General features: G+C 33.3%; 1 protein-coding gene across 1 annotated transcript in view; it reads left to right on the forward strand.

Moving 5' to 3' along the window:
* Kiaa0825 (KIAA0825 ortholog) overlaps nucleotides 1-23,768 on the forward strand; it is a 376,742-nt gene that overhangs the window by 28,831 nt on the left and 324,143 nt on the right. The window contains exon 2 of the mRNA XM_076856029.2: nucleotides 18,535-18,666. Within this exon, the coding sequence (XP_076712144.1) occupies nucleotides 18,536-18,666 (131 nt within the window). The 5' untranslated portion in view covers nucleotide 18,535. The remainder of the gene's footprint in view (nucleotides 1-18,534; nucleotides 18,667-23,768) is intronic.

A 23,768-nucleotide genomic window follows, 5' to 3' on the forward strand; every position in this document is an offset into this window, starting at 1 on the left:
TCCCCACCCCAATCTTGATTTTTTTGCCTTTCTCATTTTTACCCTTTTTCAAAGAACATCTCTTCTGGATTTATCAATCATATGTTTACAGGTAGTTCTAGAAAGTAATCACAAATTTACTTTTTTTTCTGTGTGTGTGTGTGTACTAGAGATTGAACTCAGGGCCTTGTGCATGTAAGGCAAGCACTGTGCCAACTAAGCTATATTTCAGCCCACAAGTTTATCTTTTTAATCTAAATTTTTTGAACCATTCTGTAGCTTTGATATTAACTTAGACTTAATGTGGACAATATTAAAAAATAGAATAGAATAGAAGATATCAGTGAAGCTTTTAAGGGTGAAGCTTTGTGAAGCTTGTGTTTAAAATGTATGTTTATACACATACACATTAAATTTCCATGCATTTTTTTAAACCTGTAATTGATAGTCCAAAAGTTGTTTGAACAATATTGTCTGCCTCTTGGTCTCCTAAACTGCAGTGTAACACTGTGAGCTTTATCCTTTCTCCTGAACTCCTCTCATGTATCTCTTCCATCTTTACTCTGGACATTTCCATTTGTATTACAAACTCAAAATCATCATTCAGTATTCTAATTTGTCATATTTCATATCACCATTTCCACCTCAATTTTTAGTATCTATTAATAAACTATCATCTGTCAACCAGATTAAAAACTTAGAATTTCCTTTGAAATAGCATAAGATTTCTTATGATTTCATCTCTCTATCCTAGCCTATCCTTTGGCTTTTGCTTGCAGAAAACCATGTAGGCAATCATAGACATCCTCAGCTACCTTCCTGAAGACCAGCTTGTATATGCAATGTATGTTAACTATGGTTATCTTAAGCAAGATTGTAAAAGCTTTTAAGGACAAATATTCCCTACTCTGAATGATGCACACTTCTTTATTTTCCTCACTGTTGTCATAATTAGCCTTTTATCACACTGATATATATAATTTTTAATTCAAGAAAAGCCACTCTCGGGGTTTTATACTTGCTAGTTTATAATGGCATAATCCCCAAGCTTTCTGTCTCTTAACATGACCTCATTTTCAGTTGTCCTATTTGGTTTGTCTGGTTAATCAGGTCTCAAGTCCAACCTTGTTGATGCCTAGAACATGTAACAAATGCCTGCTTTTCTTTTCTTTTTTTGGTACTGGAGATTGAATCAGGGGCACTCAGCCACTGATTCATATCCCCAGTCCTATTTTGTATTTTATTTAGAGATAGGGTCTCACTGAGTTCACAATATCAAAATATTTGATATTATGAAGGCTATTATAAATTATATTTCATAGTATAAGAAAAATAATGAAAGTATTTGCTTGTACCTCACTTTTGCTGAAAGCTAGTTTTGAACTTTCAATCCTCTTGGCTCAGGAGGATAAAAATTATAGAATTTTTATCATTTGCCTGGGATAACAGGCATTCGCCACTGCACCCGCAACCAGCATGCCTGGTTTTCTCTCAGCTGTACTTGTCTGCCTCAGTCACTGAGCCCAAGCAATGTTTTCAGATCCTGAAAACTCACTGAAAAAGCTATCTTTCTGTTTTCTTTGGGCCACATTCTTTCCTTAATTTATCGTCACCTTCATCTGGGTTAATTTACTATACTTCTAATTGAGCTTCCTACCTCTGTCTCTCCCCTCACACCAAATATCTTAACACCCTGTTTTATAGATATTAGTAAAACACTAGTCCTGCACTGCTATAGGAAAAAACTTCTGACTCCTTGATACATATAAGATAAAGTCAAAATAGTTTTCACCTAGGAAAAAAAGGGAAGGAGGCCTTAACATTTCCATTTTAATATTTCATTGCAAAATATACTTTGTATATCTGTTAAACATGACTTTTCATTTAGATCAAGTGGTTGTTCTAAATTAATTCCTTGCACTTTTAATTTCAAGTTTTCTTTGCATGTATGAAAAAGGAAGCAATAACAGTTGATATATCTATCCATTTGAAGAATTTCAACAGTTAAATGATGCCAGGTGTCCGTCAATATCATTGGATATTTGTAATAAAAAAATCAATTCCAATAATGGTTCAAATTTCTCATCCTGTTTATGAAATCAAAATAAAGCATTTGGAAATTCATTGTGTCAGAGTTGAAATATTTGATATCGTGAAGGCTATTATAAATTATATTACACAGTATAAGAAAAATAATGAAAGTATTTGCTTTTGGTGATACTAATACTATCTACTTGTAGAACATAACATTATAAAAATGCTTTTAATAAGTTTAGAGACAGTGGAGAGAACTGTTTCTGGAATATGTTATCATGCACATGGTAATTTCTAATTACATCCCCCAAACAGCAGTATTCTACTAATAAAAATGAAATATACAGTTTAAAAATTCAAATGCTTTATATATACATAAAATAAATGTCTTATAAATATTTACAAATAGGCTGATGTTTAATAAAACCAAAAATAATTTTATATCATGATGGTATATACTTTCTCCCTGGATTTTAGAACTTTTGACACTTTGTAGAATTATTTTGTGGATCAACTCATGTATCCTACTATGGTATTAAACATTTTTATAAAAATGTACTCTAGGGGCTGGGGTTGTGGCTCAGCAGTAGAGCACTTGCCTCACATGTGTGAGGCACTGGGTTCAATCCTCAACACCACATAAAAAATAAATAAACAAAATAAAGAATTGTGTCCATCTACAACTAAAAAATTGATTAATTAATTAAAAATGTCCTCTAAATTTTTGCTCCAGTTTCTTCAGAATTCACTAGAAATATTTAACTGAAGCATTCAATAAATGGAGAATAGGACTTCCAAGTTATGTGAAGATTTTAGATAACTGCAAATGTTGAAAATAAAGCTTGCCACTTGGAAGATACTGCCAAGTATCCCATTACATAAATGGGAGAATTGAACAGATTAAATGATAAAAGTTCAAATCATATGCCCTAGTTAAATATGAAATTCCATAGCTTCCTTTTCAATATCTAGCCTTCTGGGGAAAATATTTTGAAGGAGCTGATATTATTTATTAATATTCTGGCCCATAATTATGATAAAATGTAAAACTTACAATTTTGCACCACTTAAATTTAGAAAAACATTCAAAATAACCATAAATATTTATTTGATGAGTTTCATCTTTTTAAATTATTGGTGAAAAAAGTCTACACGGAGGCAAAAATACTATTTGTAAAAATATTTCATAATAAAACTTAACATTGAGACTATTCTTGATCTAACAAAATTTTCTTTGAACTTCATAAATTTATCAGACACCTTTGCACCTAAAGGAGAATATTTCCCAATTAAAATGTTATTTATGTAAAAGAGTCATTTGAAGGTATTGATAGTTAAAAGAAAAACCTGCTAGCCATAAAATAGTCATATAAAAATTTATTCTTCAGAAAACTGTGAATGACACATAGTGGACAAATTGATTAAAATATGTGAAAATGCATCAAGAATCATCTGTTCATGGGCTAGGATTGTGGCTCAGAGGTAGAGCGCTCGCCTACCATGTGTGAGGCACCACATAAAAACATAAATAAATAAAGATATTGTGTCCACCTATAACTAAACAATAAATATTTTAAAAAACATCTGTTCATAAAACTTTATACAAATAATGGAGTTTTTGCTTTACTAAGCAAAAGAATTTTCTTGAAAAAAGTTTATTTTAAAAAAGTTCTTAGTATATTTATTGTATATGGCCTCAAATTTAACAAAACCTTTATCTGATTTTATTATATGTAAATATACATTTCAAAAATTATATAATTTTTATCATTTGCTTACCCTTTATAAGCTAAAAAATGGCCTGGTTTGAATGATAAATTATGTAGTTCTTTTTTGTGTATTTGTTTCTTCACTTTTTTCAAAATTCCCTTTGCCTTTTCCAAATGCTTGCTGGATGTTTAGACCTAACTATACTTCTTGTATTTCAAATTTTTCTATTCTAAAGTTAACACCCTACCCAAGTATTCATTAGCAGATAAACTGATAAATAAAATGTGGTTCATGTATACAAGAGAATATTCTTCAACCTGAAAAGAAAGAAATTCCATTATTCAAGACAACATTGATGAAACTGGAAGGCATTAGGCTAAGTAAAATAATCTATACACAAAAAGACAAATGTCACATGTTCTTTCTTTTACATGGAATCTAAAATAATTGAAGCCATAGACAATAGATAGTTAGTACCATGGGGTGGGGGCAATAGGAGATGTTAGTCAAAAGTATAAAGTTTCACTTAGAAGGAATAAATAATAATTATTTAAGGTGAGGGGTATGATTCATTCATTCTACACTGTATACATATATTACAACATCACTTTATACTCTATAAATATATATGATTATAATTTTTCAAGCAAAAATATAAATTTAAAAATAGAAGATAGAATGTTTAGACTCTCCCATTAGAAACCACTTCTGTGATTTTTTTCTATCTCATGTGAGTATATCTTTATTCCCAGTCACTTAGACTTAAAATCTTATTATAAACACTGATTTCTTTTTCTGTTTTACAAAGATCATGATTTAGAAGTTAGGGTATGTGTTAGAAGGTAATGATACCCAAAATAGGGAGACCTTTTAGGACACTGCTGCACTGATCTAGAAGATGGTGTTTAAACATACACAGGGGTAGGTAGAAGGAGGAAATGGATGGATGTGAAAGACATAGCTGTGGGGTTGATGAGAGAATATTGGATTTTAAGAGATGCCTATCACATTTCTGACAGGAATATCTAGGTTGATTTTGGAGCTATTAATTATCATACGGTTGTCAAGAGAATGAAGAAGTTTCAAAGAGAATAAAATTGAGGCATATTAAATTTGAGAAACTGTGGGATTTGCCTAGCATATAGTCAGAACAATAACTCTAGTAGACAGATTGTAACAGTCAATGTGGATGTAGGAGAAATCATCCAGTTAGAGGATAAAGGGAAATACAAGGAAAGGGAGCTGGTTAAAGAAATTGAGGTAGGGTTTCCAAAATGGAGTTAAGGGAGAAGCAGTGTTCTAAGAGCCAATGGATTGACCCTTGGGGAAGGAATAAGGTAGGCCTAGGATCAACTTATAGCAGGCTGGAGGGAAGATAGCCTTTGTACATTTGTGAGATTTTAGCAACTTTAGAAAGAGTTTGGGTCTAGTTTAAAATGTTCTCAAAAATATTTTACAGTTTGAAACTTTTAGATATATTTAATAAATTAAATTCCAAAGAGATATTAGTCCTCAATATGGCTTGCATAATAACTTTTATTCTAATATTTCTCTACAAACTTAGTATCATTATTCATCTTTACTCGGGAATTTCTTGAAATTCTACATTTTATATTTAAGGGCATGTTGGTAGTATAGAGTGGACTTTTTGGTATCTTGTCAAGAATGTAAGCTTTATTGTACTTGACAAATAAAACTTTTCTAGAAATCTGACTTCTGATTTTTTAAATTTCATTCTTTAATCCTGTTTCTCAGTGGTGTCTGAGAAACATGATTATAATTTGTATAAGTAAATTTTTTTGCTACTTCATATTTTGACTTGTTACTTTTAAAAATTATATGGAGAATGTATTCTTGGGGTTGGGGTTGTGGCCCAGTGGTATAGTGCTTGCATAGCATGCATGAGGCACTGGTTTTGATTCTCAGCACCACAGTATAAATAAATTAAAAAAGGTCCATCAACAACTTAAAAAAATTTTAAAAAAGAATGTATTCTGTATCTTTTAAACTTTAGTAATTAAAAAACCTAATTTTTCCTCCTATAATTAATACCTGTACATTATCTTTCATATGTTCATTTTGATGTTTTAATTTTGGTATGTGATTCATCTTTTAGTAGATAAATGCTAGGTTCTTTTATCACAATTACAGTCATTGGTCTGATAATCCTGTGAGTCAATCTACACAACACAAGTAGCTTATATCAAACTCCTGGCAGGTTTAGTTAAAATTAAAATGCATGCTCAACTGTAGAGATTGTCAAGTGTGGAAATAATATTTGTCCAGCTGGACAGCTTTCTTTTGTAGTTGCTAAATGAAAGTTGAGATTCTGTCTGCTCCTTGAAAGCTTCTGTGTCATGAAGGTAATTTGGACTGTTTGTGGTTTGACAGGGATTATTAAAATCAGATGAAGTGAAGGGAAGCAAGTGTGAGAAAGCAAAATTGACACTGACACTCTCTATTATTTGCAGCTTGGATCATGATGACTGTGTTGATATGATAGATTCACTGTTGAGATATGTTAAGCAGCAAATAAAGTAAAAAGCAAGTATAGTGATGGATTTTTTGATTTAACATGAAGAAATTGATTATTTACTTTCACTGTTGCTTTTTAAATTGATTTTCAAGTCATTTCATATGAATTTTTTAACTACTAACAAATTTTCCTTTTATTAACTATGAAATTAAAAGCATATTGCAAAGTATATATGACAAAAGATTTCTTAAATATTAAAGAAATAAATCACATGATTAAAAATCATGGAATTTTAAAAGTAAGAGTCCTTAAAGATTATTTTAATCTCATTTCCCTTTTTTCTAGGTGGAAACAGAATTTTTAGGTATTACATTTAAATTTTATTTGATTAGCTTAAATATTAAATCCTGCTTTTTCACCACAGCATATTTTCTTATCTTTTCAAAATATTTTTTAAAAACATGGTTTCAATTATTTTTTAAAAAGGCACTTAAAAATGGTTTAAGCCATAATTGTGGATAACTTTTTTTTCTTAAAGATAATACTATTATAATGGTTATGTGTTACCTTTAAATAGTATTGTTTATATGATGGAGTAAATATCTCCACAAATAAAATATTCTACTGAAAGCATTCTTAGTGAATAGCTGGGTGACTGTTTCAGGATATCAATCAAGGACAGTCACAATAGAAAAATATAATTAAATATGAAGAACTATATGTATAAACAAGAAGAGCCTAGAATTGTGCTATGCATTGTGGAAAAACCTCAGTATTATTTCAGCAGACTAGTGAAATAACCAGATTTAGTTTGTAAAATGAGAAGTCAAGTGCCCACATGCAAGGCACACAACACTTGGATGTCCTACAGTTTAGTTCATTTAATTCTGATATTGATTGCCTGTAGTTAATGCATACCCCCACAAGGCTGCATTCACTTCATATGCAGACACAACTGGTTTTCCCATATGCCCTGTTATTGTATGATCTCCCAGCTAAGAATAATATCTACATTTCTAATATGTTGCACTGAACCTAGTGGAGTGCATATTCAAGGATTCTTACAACTCACTCTTGGGTTGGAAAATTCATTAGAATGATTCACAGAATTCAGGAAACACTGTACTTATAGGTATGTATATCAGAAAATATATAACTGAGGGATAGTCAACTGGAAGATATGGATAAGACAAAGCAAGGATGGGGACCATGGCAGCAAGTCTCCATATGTTCTCTGGATGTGCCACCCTCTCAAGACATGAGTGGATTGAACATCCTGGAAGCTCCCTGAATCGTCTTGTTTGAGTTTTTAATTGAAGTTTATCATGTATTCATGATTGATTAAATCATCAGCCATTAGTAACTGTGCTCAGTTTTAAACCTACAACCTGCTACTTAGGTGTTTGGTTCCTCTGGTGACCAGTTCCCATCCTGAAGCCTTTTAGGGACCTACCAAGAGTCATATTTCAGCATAAATTCAGACATAAATAATAAAGGACATATCACTCAGGAAATTACAAAGATTTTTTGAGCTCTATACTCGAGAGAGGAGAACAAAACCCAAATATGTGTGTGTGTGTGTGTGTGTGTGTGTGTATACACATTATCATACCACAAGATATGATCCTTAGAAACCACATAGGATGTTTTTGTTTTTTGTTTTTTTTTTTTTTTCCTGGTACCAGGGATTGAACTAAGGGGCACTCAACCACTGAACAACAACATCCCCAGCCCTGTTTTGTATTTTATTTACAGACAGAGTCTCAGTGAGTTGCTTTGCTTTTGCTGAGGCTAGCTTTGAACTCATGATCCTCCTGCCTCAGCCTCCTGAGCTGCTGGGATTACAGGCAAGCACCACTGCGCCTGGCTCTTCCATTTTTTTCAGCAAGAAATAGTGTTCAGACTTGGAATACTGTAGCTGACAGAAAGAAAAGTAAAATTTGAATTATTCACTAACCATTTTAGATATTTGGGAGAGCTTGGGCACAAGCCTGTAATTCCAGCAGCTAGGGAGGCTGAGGCAGAAGGATCACAAGTTCAAGGCCAGACTCAGCAACTAAGCAAGGTCCTCTAAGAAACTTAATGAGAACCTGACTCAAAATAAAAAAATAAGATAAAAAGGGCTGGGGATATGCCTCAGTGGTTAAGCACCCCTGGGTGCAATCTCTAGTACCAAAGAAAGATATTTGGGAGACTTGGGCAAAGAACTTTTTGACCCTTTAAGATGGGGATCAGCCAACTTTTTCTATTATAAAGGACCAGATAGTAAATAATTTAGGATTTGTGAGACACATATGTACTCTCTTTTTTTGTTTTTGCTTTTTTGTTTTATTTTGTTTTATAACACATTAGAAATATAGAATCATTCTTAGGTCATACAGAAACAGGTTGTACCACAGTTTACAAATACCTGCTCTAATATACAAGAGCAAAAGACAAGGAGATAGTTGGTGAGCCTACAGTGTCAGAGAAAAAACAGTTTAAATAAAAGATTTTGAATTAAGTTTTGGACATGTGCAATTATCTAGTAATTGCTTGGAAATGTGTGTTGGGGTAGAGATCTAGACCTAAAGAGCATAGTAATGATAGATGAAGAACTTACCCACAAAAGCACACAGAATAAATGAGGATCATGAAGTCTGACATGAAATGAACAAGAAGAGAAGGAAGTGCCATAGAAGAGGCACTGTTACCAGGGTAAGCACCTCTGGAATGAAGAGGCTTATCACCTATTTCAAAGTAAGATAAGAGAATTCTTTTATGGCCTACGAGAAGGAAGGTTTGAGAGACCTTTCTGCTTCAGTTGTTTTCCTAAGAGCTAAGGGCATATTTGGGAGGCATGTCCTTAACCTCATAATAAGTCTAGAGAGAATATCTGTGGTGAATATCAATGTTTAATGGCAGAGATGAGAGAGAAGACAATTAAGATGATTATTAATTTAATAAAAACCACTCTGGTTAATTTAAGGAAAAAAGAAGAAGAGCAATTGTTGGACAATGGCGCCCAAACAGATTTATTTTTTTGTGTCTCACCAAATCAACACAAAGTTATATAATCATTCATTCAGAGGAAAGGAACTGTGTGGCTTCAGTGGTCTCAACCACCAAAATCCACAGCACATGTATCTTCTCTTAGGAGGCTGAAATTAACTTGATTGGTCTATTGTCAGTGATTCCCTGCCCTTGCCTTTGGTCCCATCCTCAAAATTCATTTAGACGATCTAACATCATCAGATGGTGTAACTCTCAAGCAATTAGTTATAACCAGAAAAGGTAGGTCCTATAACACAAAAATTGCTTTCATTTTATATGCACATGTTGTGTATCAAAGTTAAAAAAACAAAAACATGTTGTGAGCTGACCAGCTACCCAGTTTTCTCTCTTACCAGGAGCCTGTGAGTAAATGGTGTGAGACAAGAAGAGAACTAGAAATATTGTCAAGAGTGGAGACAATTTCAAGGAATGAGTACCTGCCACTAGACTATGATATAATAGGAGCTGAAAAATATTTCGTCAGTTTCATTTTAAGGGTATAGGCAGAAATCTGATTTTCTGGATTGATAATAATAATATTGGATTAGGATATAAAGACTGCTATTTTGAGAAACTAGAATATGAAGGGAAGGAAGGGTCTGGTCCCAGAGAAGGGGCTGTTGTTTCTAAAAGGTAAGAATCTTGAACATGTTTAGAATCAGTTGAAAGGAATATTGATGATACAAGATTAGTGACAATTTGTGAAGCAAAACCTTGGAAGTCATAAAAGGGTATTGCCAAAGATAGATTTTAATCATTAAGTTAGTGTTAAGCTAGTTAATATTGCCAATAGTTTAATATTACCATACTAAAAGACTAGCTAATTAATAGTATTATCATTTTAAGAGAACTTCTTATACTCTTGGAATATATTTTAAGAATCCTAAATCTATTAGAAGGAACTCGTTTTGATACAAAGTATGTCCTACATTCAAAGTACTATTTATTGAAATAGAATTCCTTTAAAATGCATTTGGCATGTCATAAGCTCTGTTTGTGATTATTCTCAGTCAATGCATAATATGCTGCCTTTTTAAAAGTGCTCCATAACTTTCTACCAATGCACATAAATTTTTTCCCTAAATTGATGAGGTTTTACTATGCTTAAAAATTCATTAGTTAAACATTAACCTTATGGCTGGTGACATTATTTAGTTCCAATCTCAAAATATATAATAATTTTGCAACTTTGAAATCATGTAAAATGTATGAGTGCCAAGTTATAAAAGAATGATAAATTAAAATTTATTTTCACATTATCTTGGTTTCACTGTTCTATTAAAGCAGAGATGGCTAGGATTGCATATTGAAGATTATAAAGGGTTATTAAAATGAAAATATTTCTAAAAAGAGAATTGCATTGAAAAGAAAGCATTGTCATATTTGGTGAGAAAATCATATGACAATTAATTCTGTTTGCTTGTCAAGCTACAATAGTGTATTCTGACTGATCCTGTCAATTTCTACTTCATATGCACACATATATAAATCATTAATAGAGGAGTTACAATGAAATATCTTATATTTTAAAAAGGTGACTTTTAATAACTGTAGTATGTTAATGTATTATCAAATTTATATTGATATTATAAGCCATATAATAATAGTAATCAGGAGTTACATACTTATTATTAGCAAAAAGCATAGCAGTCTATGAAGGAAAATCTATTATATGGATGAGAGTTGAGAATATAAATTGAATAGAAAAACACATTCTTTGTTTCCTAACATGATACCTCAACATATATTTTAAATTACTATCAACAAATTGAGTTCCATTTGAATCTTTTTTCCTGTCTTTTGAGGAAGTTAAAACATTAAAATTTCAATGCCCAAGTAATGAAAAGAAAGATTTCTGGCAATTCTATACTATCAGAGAAGTAGATCTAGCCTTTAAAAAAAAGATATTTTTATCTTGCTTTGTTTGGGATTATTTTTCTTTGCAATTATGTAGGTTTTATAATAAAGGATATTTATGATGGTTCTAGTGAATGCTGTCAAATGTATGTGGCAAAAGACAAATTAACATTTATTAGAAGTAAAATAATAATTCTTAAGTCTAAGTCTATCCTGAGAGGTAGTTGTTTATAGCATTGTGATTAAGGTTAACATTTGTAATCTGAATCCTAATCGTGTCAATTCTGATGTAAGTGACCATGAGCAAGTCATGAACCTTTCTGTGCCTCAATTTCTACATCTTTAATATAGAGATTATAATAATGCCTATCCCTTACCATTATGTTAAGAATTAAATGAGTTCATTTAACATAAAATACTTAGAACAATGCCTGGGTTAACTGTTGTTATCATTAATCTTGTTGTTTAACCATCATAACTTTAATTCATGTCTCTAAGAATGAACTCACTGAATTAAAATTTTCATGATTTTTTAAAATTAAATTTTGATTAATGTAATGCTGGTAGGACTCTGTGAATGATATAGGAGAAATATTTGTGACTAGATATCCATGCAAAAGTAAAAATAGCCTGGCCAAAAGAAAAGGCTGGTCCAGGTGTAAGAATGATAGCCTGGGCAAAATTTGTATTTATTTTGCTATTTTATCAAACCAGCAGTACAAAGCATATTTAGCAATATGAAGAATGAGAGAAATGATATAAGAATACAAAGAATAATAGGTCAAGGATACCTGATGACTTCTGTAGATCTGATTTCTTTTCCTTGTGAAGGCATGAGTCACTTGACCTCAGACATCTTTTGTTGAGTAAAGAGTGCCCAGTCAAGAGTTCAGACACATGGGACAGCTGTTTTTTTAGAATATTTTAGGGAGCTTGGAGGTTGGCATTTGTATAAAAAGTAAAATATAAAAAGTTGGCATTTGTATGAAATAATAACTTGCTGCCTCATATTTCTTCTTTTCACATATTATTTCTTGCTAAGCTATAGATTCTTCTTTAGCTTTCTATGTGACAGGCCTGGCTAAGGGAAAAGAGAAACTTAAAAATGGTTAGGTAGCCAGGCACCGTGGTGTGCCTTGACTCTCAGCCATTTGGGAGGCTGAGGCCGAAGGATAGCTTGAACCCAGGGGTTTGAGACCAACCTGAGCAATATAGTGAGACTCCCATCTCAAAAGAAAAAAAAAAAAAAGGATAGGGGATTCTGTGAAAATAGTCTAGTCCATTGAGAGCTGATTTGAATTAGGCAAAAATTGGGCATTCTCCCACCATTTCTTACAGAATATAATGAATTTATAGCTTAAAGAAATCATAGGGCCTAATAATTCTGTTCATCTCATTCTGTAAATGAGGAACATGAGCTGCCTTCTTGCAGAGAGATTGACTTACCCAACCTCTACATAGAGATTCAGAACCTGGATCAAGACTCAAATCTACTGATTTTTGGAATCAATGGCATTTAGAGTTAAATGTGTTTTTTTATAGTGCAACACTGAAATTTGTTCAGTTGTATATGGAACATATAGTTATTTTTAATTAGTTAGAATACACTATTACTTTATTGTGCTCATTACAGTGTTTATTCTGTTTTAGACACTGATATTGAATGGTAGGACTTTATGTGATCCAGAGGAGATGGACACATTAATTTCACAGTGTGTCCACAGATTTCAGAAGGCATTTAAACCTCCTTCCTGGGATTTTGTACAGAAAAGAAATTATGTGGTCCTAATATTTCTCCTTTCCATACTTAATTTTAGTGTGAATTACATCCAAGTGGTTTTTCTTCCTTCTTTCACTCTTTTAAAGCACATATTGGTTTGCCAATATAGAATAATGGCATTCTGAAGTTTTATTGTTTAAGAGACAAAGAGAAATGCAAAATAAGGATTCTGACCATTTTATGAATCTAAATAAAGAAAGAGTGTAAGATAGGCATTATATTTAAATATAGCAAAGGGCAACTGAGATTTCAAAATTAATTTTGTGGGATTTCCTTTGATTACATACAGGCCTTGAACCTTCAATTTTCTTGCGTCAGCTTCTCATCAGGTTTTTTCTTATTCTATCACAAAGTATCTGTGATACTTTGGCTTTTTGGGTGGGTATGTTTTATTGTAATACTTTCTGGCAGTGTTTAGAATACATTCATATTTTCTTACAGTTGCTATTCTTGGAAATTTATAACTCAATAGTTATAATTTGCCAAGGATTGAAATTTAATCCACATATGTTTGACTTAGATATAATTCTTCAAGCTTAACTCTTTAATCATTTTAAAAGGCAATGATCCATATTAGATTAACAGTTAATATTTGTTTAAAATATTATGCACTTTTTTAATCTTATAAAAAAATGATTAGAAACAAAGCAATATTGTGGAATGACAATTTAATAGTTATTATACTTTGAACAATTATGACTTTAATTTTTGATTGATTTTTTTAAAGAGAGAGAGAGAGAATTTTAATATTTTATTTTTTATTTTTTTAGTTTTTGGCAGACACAACATCTTTGTATGTGGTGCTGAGGATCGATCCCAGGCCGCACGCATGCCAGGCGAGCGTGCTACCGCTTGAGCCACATCCCCCGCCCTTGATTGATTATTGATTAGGGTGAGGTTTTTTTTATATCAAATTATGATTACCTTCCTGATGACAAGTCAATAGTTCCAAGTACAGGAACCAAACAGAATATAAAGCTATATCTTAACCTATAGCCTTGCATGCTTTCACATTTTCCCCTTAAATATTTAAAAAAGTAGTTTCACTGTTGTGAAATACCACTGAAGAATTGCCAAACCACATTTTGTCCCTAATTAATTTACTTTACTGTCATTGAGGACATAGTTATCTTTTATTTATCAGATAATAGTGATTGATTGGTGCCTAGACCCCAGGCCCACTTTACTGCATGATGAACCACTGCAATCCTCATGTGAAGACTTCCATATTTAAACATTAGAATAATCTACATTCAGCCCTCCCTGCTTTATTTCTCACATTGGTCCTCTGCATCCCTATCCACTCAAGCTAATTTTCCCATCATGTTAATTCTATTTTACACATCAGGTTTTCCTTTTTCTTTTCTTCCTTGTTCCCCCATCCTCCCTCTCTCTCTTGTTTATTTGTTGTTTGGTCCCAGAGATTAAACCCAAGGATACTTTACTACTGAGATATTGCCCCAACTCTTTTTTGTTTTTTATTTTGAGACACAGTCTCACTAAGTTGCTTAAGGGCCTTGCTAAATTGCTGAGGCTGCCCTTGAACCTTCAATTTCCTTGCCTCAGCTTCTCATCAGGTTTTTTCTTATTCTATCACAAAGTACCTTAATCTTGCTGCCTTAAGGTAACTGTGGCCTTTTTTTTTTTTTCCTTTATCACCTTTAAACCTTATATAGACATGGAAGCATCACAGATCTAAGCAGCTTACATGAACACTCTAAATCATTGTCGTTCTAATACCTTATTATTCTTATCAAATGACATTATCCTTGTTGATTCTTTGTATTAATTGATTATTTTTCATACTGAGATTAGATAGAAAAACATTACAACCATGTACACAGACAATCCTTAACAAGCTGGGGTATAGTTCAGTTGGTAGAATGCTTGCCTTGCACGAAAGAAAGAAAGAGAGAGAGAGAGAGAGAGAGAGAGAGAGAGAGGGAGGAATTCTTACAAACCACATCACCAACCTCATCTTAATTCCTAGTGAAAAAAAAATGCAATGAAGTGTTTTTGAACACCTCAAAGAACCAGAGCATTCATTGACAGCTACCTATATGTTTGTTATATGCAACTGTTTTCTTAAAATTTTTTTTGTCATTTTCTATGACAAGTTTTGGGAACATTTCTTCTGACAATCTTTATACATCTTGAAAACACTGGATGTTGCACCTTGAAGAGCCGGCAATGGGCCATCACCCCGAAGCCATAATGTCTTCCCTCTTTAGCAGCTGCATGCAAAAACAAGTATAGATAAAAATTTTAGGTGACCTCTTCACATCTTTAATTATTACTTAAATATTAGTTAGTTTGATCATTAATTTATCTGGAATATCTTGCCTGTAGCTAAAATTGATACTTTTTCACTGTCTCTACTATTATCAGAACTCAGAACTATTTTAATGAATAAATAAGTCTTTAGCTACAAGGACAGTTATAACATAAAGTGATAAAGTAAAGATACAGAGCAAGACTGAGGTACAGACTCAAGGCTATAGGCCTTGCCTCTCAATCTCCACCTGCCCAGTTTCACTTAGCAGTTATCAGTACATGTATGTGATTACTTGTCTTGGATCTTAAAATATATTACCACATAGTCCAAACTGAATGCTAAATCTAAAAGTCCTAATGGTCTAATTTTTAGAATTTTATCATTTTAAAAAATATTCTTGGTTATTTTTATGTTATACTAGGGAAATAATGTTTAAAATTAAATTTGAAACTGGGCAGTGTGGTGCATGTCTTTAATCCCAGCTACTCAGGAAGCTGAGGCAGAAGAATCAATAAGTTCAAGGCCAGCCTGGGCAACTTAGTAAAAACTGTCTTAAGAAAATAAAGGTGGGGGTGAACACGACTTGGGGTTGTAGCTCAGTGGTAGAGTACACCTCAGTTCAATTGCCAATACTGAAAAAAAAGTGTTTTGTTTTTTTTTTTACTCCAGTAATCAATATTAAACAAAAATACAGTTCTAATTTTAAAGTAGACAATAATATTTAAATTCTATGAAACAAATACAAGCCAGGCACAGTGGCACAGGCCTGTAGTCCCAGCAACTCAGGAGGCTGAGGCAGGAGGATCATCAGTTTGAGGTCAGCCTCAGCAACTTAGCAAGGCCCTACGTAATTTAGCAAGACCCTGTCTCAAAATAAAAAATAAAAATGACTGGAGATATAGCTCAGTGGTAAAGCTTCCCTGGGTTCAATCCCCAGTACCCAATAGTAATAATTATTTAAATATTTATTTATTTAAATAAATATATTACGAATTGAAATTAACATTTATATATAGTTGAGCCTCATGTTGAAGAGAAAAGCAAAACAGATTACATCTATAGACAGGTAATCACTAGACTATATTCATAAGAATTTCTTGTAGAATCAATCTTGGCATTCTAATTGGGAATTATGACTTCATATAATTTAATGTTACATTTAATTTGTTTGCATTGCTTGCATATGTATATTTTATACACACACACACACACATATCAATAAGTAGTGTCTTCTGCTTTGGCCATATCTATTTGAGAAGATTGTGCAGTACATTTCGACTTTTCAAAGTCTCATAATTTATTTTATTTCCCTTAATATGGGAAATGGAAACAGAAAATTCTGAAGATGAAGGACTAAGCACACATATTTACTTTCCTCCCTCTTGAAATCCTATTGAAATGTTAGTAAAGATATAATAGAAAAGCAGCACTGAAAGAAACATGCATTGGAATATTTCTGAAAGATAGAAGGTAGAGAGGCTTTGAGAAATGAAGACACCAGAGGCATGAAAACTACATTCTACAGTATTGCAAAAGGAAGCGGCTATAATAGTAAGAGCCATTCTCTGAAACAATGCCAGTTTCACAGACAAAACAGTAAAGAATAAAGTAGGCTGTGAGGTAGCCATCAGAGAGAGAAGGAACCACAGTGATGTTTTTGAGCAGCTGAACAAGTCTGGCTCCTTCCCCTCATTATGCTATAGCAGTTGCTTCCTTGAAAATCTAAATGAAACTGAAAATCTACACGGGAAGGGCACATTACTGGGTCTTGACCAGAGTCAGAGAAACAGAATGAAGCCTAAGTTACTTCCAGACTTCTACAAAAACGTAAGAGAGAATAAAGAGGCAGATCTACCCCAAAAGGGAAAAAAAAAACAAACCTAAAATTATTCCACTGTAGTTATTTTGTACTTTTGGTCACTTATGCAAATGATCAGCATATAGCTCTGTTCACAAATTCTTTTTTTGTTGAGGCAGAGGAGGGTACCAGGAATTGGACTCAAGAGGCACTCAACCAGTGAACCACATCTCCAACCTATTTTGTATTTTTTTTTAGAGACAAGGTTTCACTGAGTTGCTTAATACCTTGCTTTTGTTGAGGCTGGCTTTGAACCTGGGATCTTTCTGCCTCAACATCCTGAGCCTCTGGGATTATAGGCATGCATCACCGCACCGGGCTTCTGTTCACAAATTCTAAAGAGAGGCTTGCACATAGATACACACCATCCATTCATTCAGTGTCTGAATCAACCTTTTTGCTCTGGAGGGAGAGACCTTTGGGGTGTAAAACGACTCTTGTAATAATACAGAATAACTTTGCTAGTGTAGCAGTGAAGAGAATTTTCTTCCCCCCTGTGATTTTGAGTCAAAATTTAGTGAAGTAAACTGACTATTGACAAGAGAAAATGCTCAAACTTGTTAGTGTGTTCAGGGGGATCACAGGAAGGTGGAGAGTGCTAATAACCCAATGAGTTCAGTTGCTTATACATTCTTGATAAGGAAGAGGGATATGGGGAAAATCTGAGCAATTTTAAGGGACAAATAATGATTTTTAGGGGAAATTAGTGACACCAAAAAATAGACAATAGCTTATAAGTGATTCTCTTTGGAAATTGAGTGGGACCAAAGACAGACAATAGCCTGTGGCAAAGTCTGTCTGGAATGCTAGAGGAACTCAAGGAAAATTTTGCTTTCTTCACATATAAGTAGGTCCAGGGGATGAGGCTATAAAAGTCTGAGACTGGTCTGGTGTGGCGGTAGACCCCTATAATCCCTGCAAGTAGGGAGTTTGAGGCAAAAGGATCACAAGTTCAAGGCTAGCCTTAGCAACTTAGCAAGATTCTATCTCAAAATTTTAAGAAAGGACTGGGGTCCAGTGGTAAAGTGCCCCTAGGTTCAATCTGCAGTACCTGCCCCCCAAAATTTTTAAAATTAAAAACAAAAGTCTGAAACTACAATTTCCAGGTCAGTGTATTCACAAGAATGGGAGGAAGGTATTGAGTTCTAGCTTCATCCAGCTTTGTTTACAGTGCTCTCTGGGTGTTTTGATTTCCTCTGTAGCTTTGGTTATAGTGAGAAGCTATAGAATGTTTAAGTACCCTCTAAGGTTGGTTTGTTGTTCAGTTTTCATACCACAGAGAAGCGTGAAAATTAGGTCACACCTCATGAAATATAAATAACAAAGCACTCTCCCTAGTTTAATAGCACCCTAGTTCTCTTCCTTGTCTTATATTTCATGTGCCTATAAAGGGAAACTATTATTTTTGGTTTAGTGTTACAACTTTTAGTATCACAATTTGTTTGAGGTAGATTTCTTTCTTTCTTTCTTTCTTTTTTTTCTTTTTATCTTGGGGAAACTGACATGTTTTATTGCTTATTTTTGCTCCTCAGAATGGACTGGGTAGATGAATATTCCCATAATTCTTTTGACCTACAATGCTTATTAAACTCGTTTCCTGGAGACTTGGAGTTTAAGCAGATCTTCAGTGACATTGATGAACAGATAGAACAAAATGCTACAAGGTAAATATTGCTAATTATTTTTTAAAAATTATTTCATATTCTGTTTACATAGAATTTACCTAGTCTAGTTCTAATGTTTCTACTCTTAAACAATTTGGGGTTTGAATTATTATTAACTTTCATGAAAAATATTGATTATAATCCCCATCTTAAAATTTAACACAATTGTCTGTGGGAGACCAACCTTGCATGTGACTGGGTCACACTCCCTGGCTAGGTGCTGAAGCGCTCAGTCACAGAAATGTGGCAGAGCTTTACCCACCCTTCTTGGGTTCCAGCATCTGTGTCTCGTGCATGAGTGTGTCTTCTACAGCCCCATGGGTGAAGCTATGCTCACCTGTTCCTTTGTAATACAACCCCTTGCCCTGTTGAGGATAGAATCTTCCATGGAAGTGCCTTGTGTGTGTCCCCTTCTCTTACTGTGCCCTTGGGTGTGGCCTACCCAGGTGTCAGTCAACCTGCTGACAGTGGACATCATGAAGATAGACTCAACCCCCTGAAACCTAACCCCTTGCCTCATTTGAATAGCTTCTCCTCAATAAAAGGGGTCAGCAGTGCTCTCACCCTCTCTTTTTCTGTGGACCCTTAAGGTCAGAGGAGCCGTCACAGCGACCCCAAAAGAAAAGGGTATTTGTGTCTCTTGTGTGGTTATTTTTCGCAGCCCAGTTAGCCCAGTTTACCTGGAGTGACTCCTGAGCCTTTTAGTCACGAGAACAGAAACCCGGCAATTGTCTTTATCTGATGAGTAATTTCAATAAGACTAGAAAATATAAGCACTGTTTTTAAATAGGCCAATTAGAGTTTATTAAACCACTATTAAAGGATTCTTAGAGTTTGAAATATTAATGTCCTGGATTGTCATTAATATGTTTAGAGTTAAGTATTTTTTACTTGAAGGTAATCACAGTAATTAAAATTTTTAAATTAAGGTATTTAATGGTATTAAAAGGTCACAATCACTAAGTTACTGAAAAAAGAACATTAAAAATAAGTTATTTGCATGATATTTGTCATTTTAAGTCTTCTTCTCACCTAAATGAGAGGGACTGCTCCCCCAATACTGGGGGGAGCACGGATAACAAAGGAGTTTTCTATAAATAGATCTTACTCTTTAATCAGGCAGTTCACTCATTTGAATCCTTCTAGTTAAAAGCTCTAATTCACATGTGGGTTGCTATAAATGCACAAATCACAGTAAAAATTTTTAGCGTGCAACAAAATATTTTCTTTTTTGAATGTTTAAGGTATCTTTCAATTGGTTCAAAGAAAATGAATGAAGCAATTGAAAATTTTATAATGTATTTTTTCTCCTGTTTACATGAGAACACAGTTAATTCTTCATCACCATAATAATAGGTACAAATAAATTCAAAAGATAGTATATTGTTGGGGAGTTATAATTAGAAACAAAATTTTTCTCTTCTCAGAAATCCTGCCCATGAAATCAGCAGAGAAAGAAAACACTTTTATTGTTGATTAAGCATTAAACAAAAATATGATGTACATCACAGGCAATCTACTAAGAGATTGCAAAGACAGAAAGGACTCTTACCACCTTAGGTAGCCAGGTAGACACAGTCTGTACTCATATGTTGCTGAGGTAAACATCACTAATCCTTAAGAAGACTTTACAACACATTTTTTCACATATAGTTCATACTAAATTTACTGTGAGAGGTGGGGAAATTACTACCTGTGTTAGCTGATAGACATCATCTGGAGGAGAAACATCTTTCTAATATCTTCATGCCAGGTGAAATTTTGCAAATTGAAGCCAGGTACACACTGAAGTTAAACTCTTAACTCTCCCACAGAAAGGAGGAAAGAGGAGAATGATCTATCTGGTTACTCATTTCAAAAACATAGCTCCCAGATTCTTGAGAAGGACATTTTGGGTCCCAAAGCTGACAAAAGGCACATCTAGTCTTCCAAAAAGTAAAAAAGTACTATGATTAAATTTTCTAAGGCACATGATTTAAGAAAAAGGAGAGGAGGAAATCTTTTTCCTGAATTTCAACAGAAAGAATTAAACTTATTTTTAACTTTATAATATAAACATATGTAATGAATATATTTTAAATGTAGCATATGTATATGACTTAACCATACTGTTGAGAGTGTATACTTGAAGTTACATATATTATAAAATAACTATATAAAACCTAAGTGTAATTATGCACTCATGTAATTTTTATTCTATATATTTATATATTGTATGATGGAGTTTCTAACCTAAAAGAACTTAGAAATGAAAATAGTGTTCATTTAAATAGATTTAAAATAATTTATCTAAATTTTAGAGATGGTTATATTTTTAAAATGGAAAATTATTTTAAAGATAGATTTCTCCCTTCAAAATGACATTTAGTCTCTATCAAAACAAAATAAGCTACCAAACTGATGTTTTTACTATATATTGCTTTGTTTTTATTTGGTAAGCCATCTGTACTTAATTTTCTGTCCTACTTGGTCAATAAAAAAATCACACTTAAAAGTAAAACAGTTATTGAATTATTATATTTTGCATTCATAAATTATTTTTTAGGTTGAAATTCAGATGTTAGTAAAAAAAAGAAATTGTAATATGGAATATAGGGATATAATTTTAAATTAAAAATACTTTATTGCTCATATATTAAAACAAACCAAGAGCAGAACCACCTCAAGTGACCATTGAGCTTCACAAGGGATAAAATAAGAGAGTAGCTGTATGTACTGCATGCTACATTTAGAATCAAGTCTATTTTTCATCAAATTCAATTATGTTTTTATTATACTCTAGAGAATAAACATAATAGTATAGGGTGTATATATTTTTTAAAATAAAATACTGAATAATAACTATGGTTCTAAAGAGTGTAAATCATTTATGCACTCATTTATTGCCTTCTAACAGAATAGCTTTTAGAAAATTGTGTGTCATGACGAATCAGTTATGCCACACTTAGACTGCAGCAGTTGAATTACCCTTGGCATTTTTGTATTTTAACAGTTCTGTTTATCTCCCAGTGGTGTACATTGAATAAGTAATGAACATCTGTATGATATGGGTTTTCCCCAATACTTTAAAAGAAAAAAAATATTAGCAATACATTTTTAAATAGAGTATTTTTTCTTACACTTGAATTTTTAAAGCTGTTATTTTTTAAAATGACCCTGACATCTTAAGTGTGAATTCCTTCCCTCTTCTTAATATCATCAAATTTTATGAGCCATGGGGGTTCTAACCTCCCCAAAGCAGTGATTCACCAGAATGGACTGGTGTGCCCAGAGGTCACTGAACCTTCACCTCCCCTCAGGATAGGCAGTCATTCTCTCAAGCTATTTTCACTTTTATACACTGGTTTCCACTCAGTTCAGAGCTAGGTGACTCCTAGTTCTGATGGTCAAAATCAGGGACAATGAGTCATTTACTTTGAACACATATCAAAATTGATAACAAGAAGGTTAATAACCTGCCATGGAAGAATGCTATAAATGTTGTACCCACAGAGTCAGAAAACTACACATACACTGAAACATTTTTTGAGCTGACTAGAACTTATTAATTTAATAAGATATTGAGATATAGACATTCTCTTGAACTGACAATAAGACAGAATGATTTTTATCCTCTTAATGTTCAGTTGGATGTATATTATTGTATATTTTTAGTTTACCTGCACCTTCTTCATTTTTATTTACTGATTGATATATCTTGTGGTTCTGGGTTTGAACCTAGGACCTGGTACATAACTACACAAGCAATCTACTACTGAGCTACATCCCCAGCCCTGAATGTAGCATTTTATTTTATCTTTGTTGTTATTGTTGTCTTGTTTTTTTATATTATTGTATCTTAAAAGTCTGTTTTACTCTCCTGTTTTCTAATTCTAGACAACTTCAATCTGTATTTCGGGAAGCAGGTTTTGCTGGTACTGATGTAAGATATGAGAGGATACATGCCTACTGATTACACTTATTTTTCATATAATGCTTAAATTTTTTGAGCTTACATGTGAAAACTTTAGACTTTTTCACATGGTAGATGCATTTAAATTTCCTATGTTTATACCTTGTTTTGGGGTTTCTATATTCTGTACTCCATCTAACAGAAGCCTATCTCTCCTCTCATCCTACTGCACAAGACTAGGCTATATGGAAAGAAAACATTTTCCTCATTTATCATTGAACCCAGAGAAAACCTAAAACACCACTTTCCAATGTCCTCTGACTGGGTCTTCATAGCATTCTTGTCCTCCTCACACAGATAGCATCCTGGGCCTCATCTGCTAGGTACCCTAAACTTTCCCTGGCCCCATTCAAAAATAAAAGTATAGCTTTTATTTGTAAGTACAATAGCTTCATTTAATGTAGGCCATAAGGCACAAACACAATAGAGAATTATTGTTTGAGGATGTTCCTAAAGAATAGCATTGTAATTACCTTTTCATGGGAAATAAGAGAAGCACATGTCTACCTGCTTTTAAACTATTAGGATAGCAGAAGTACAAATATTGTTATACTGAAAATCCAGACTCAGTATGCAGATTGAATCAATAATAGTTGGGCCACTGTTTCCCAAAGAAATAATGGGCCAGTTGGAAATAAAGCCCAACTCCTGAGGTAACAACTTATGGGCCTGTTAAGATCTGACCCACCCCTGAGGATAAGAACAGAGAAGGAAACACACCAGAGGACTGAGCCCCAGTAACAGACATGACCACTGTATTTAGCTGGCCCATCTTTCCTGTTGGATAAATGATTAAAATTAAACTCAATCCTATCTACTGTTCTTGGAAAAGAACTTTGTCCAGGACTCAACAAATTCAGTACCTTGTCTGAAAAGTGTCTTTAACACCAAGGCCATTGCTCATCACAATCCTAATCCATGTTACTTTAAAGACTTTTCTTTAATTTCTGCTTTAAAGACTTTGTTTATTATTGTAGTACCTAAAACAGTTGTAAAGCAGAATTGCCAAAAACAGTGTTGCCTGAAACAGTCCTGGCACATAGTAGGCTAGAAGGTAATCAGTAAATATATGTTAGCATGTTTTTTAGGCTTGTGCTTGCTTTATTTAAATTAGAATGGAGGTAGGTGAGGAGAGCATGGTAAAAGAAGC

This window comes from Callospermophilus lateralis, chromosome 5, assembly GCF_048772815.1.
Source record: "Callospermophilus lateralis isolate mCalLat2 chromosome 5, mCalLat2.hap1, whole genome shotgun sequence".
Lineage (NCBI taxonomy): Eukaryota > Metazoa > Chordata > Mammalia > Rodentia > Sciuridae > Callospermophilus > Callospermophilus lateralis.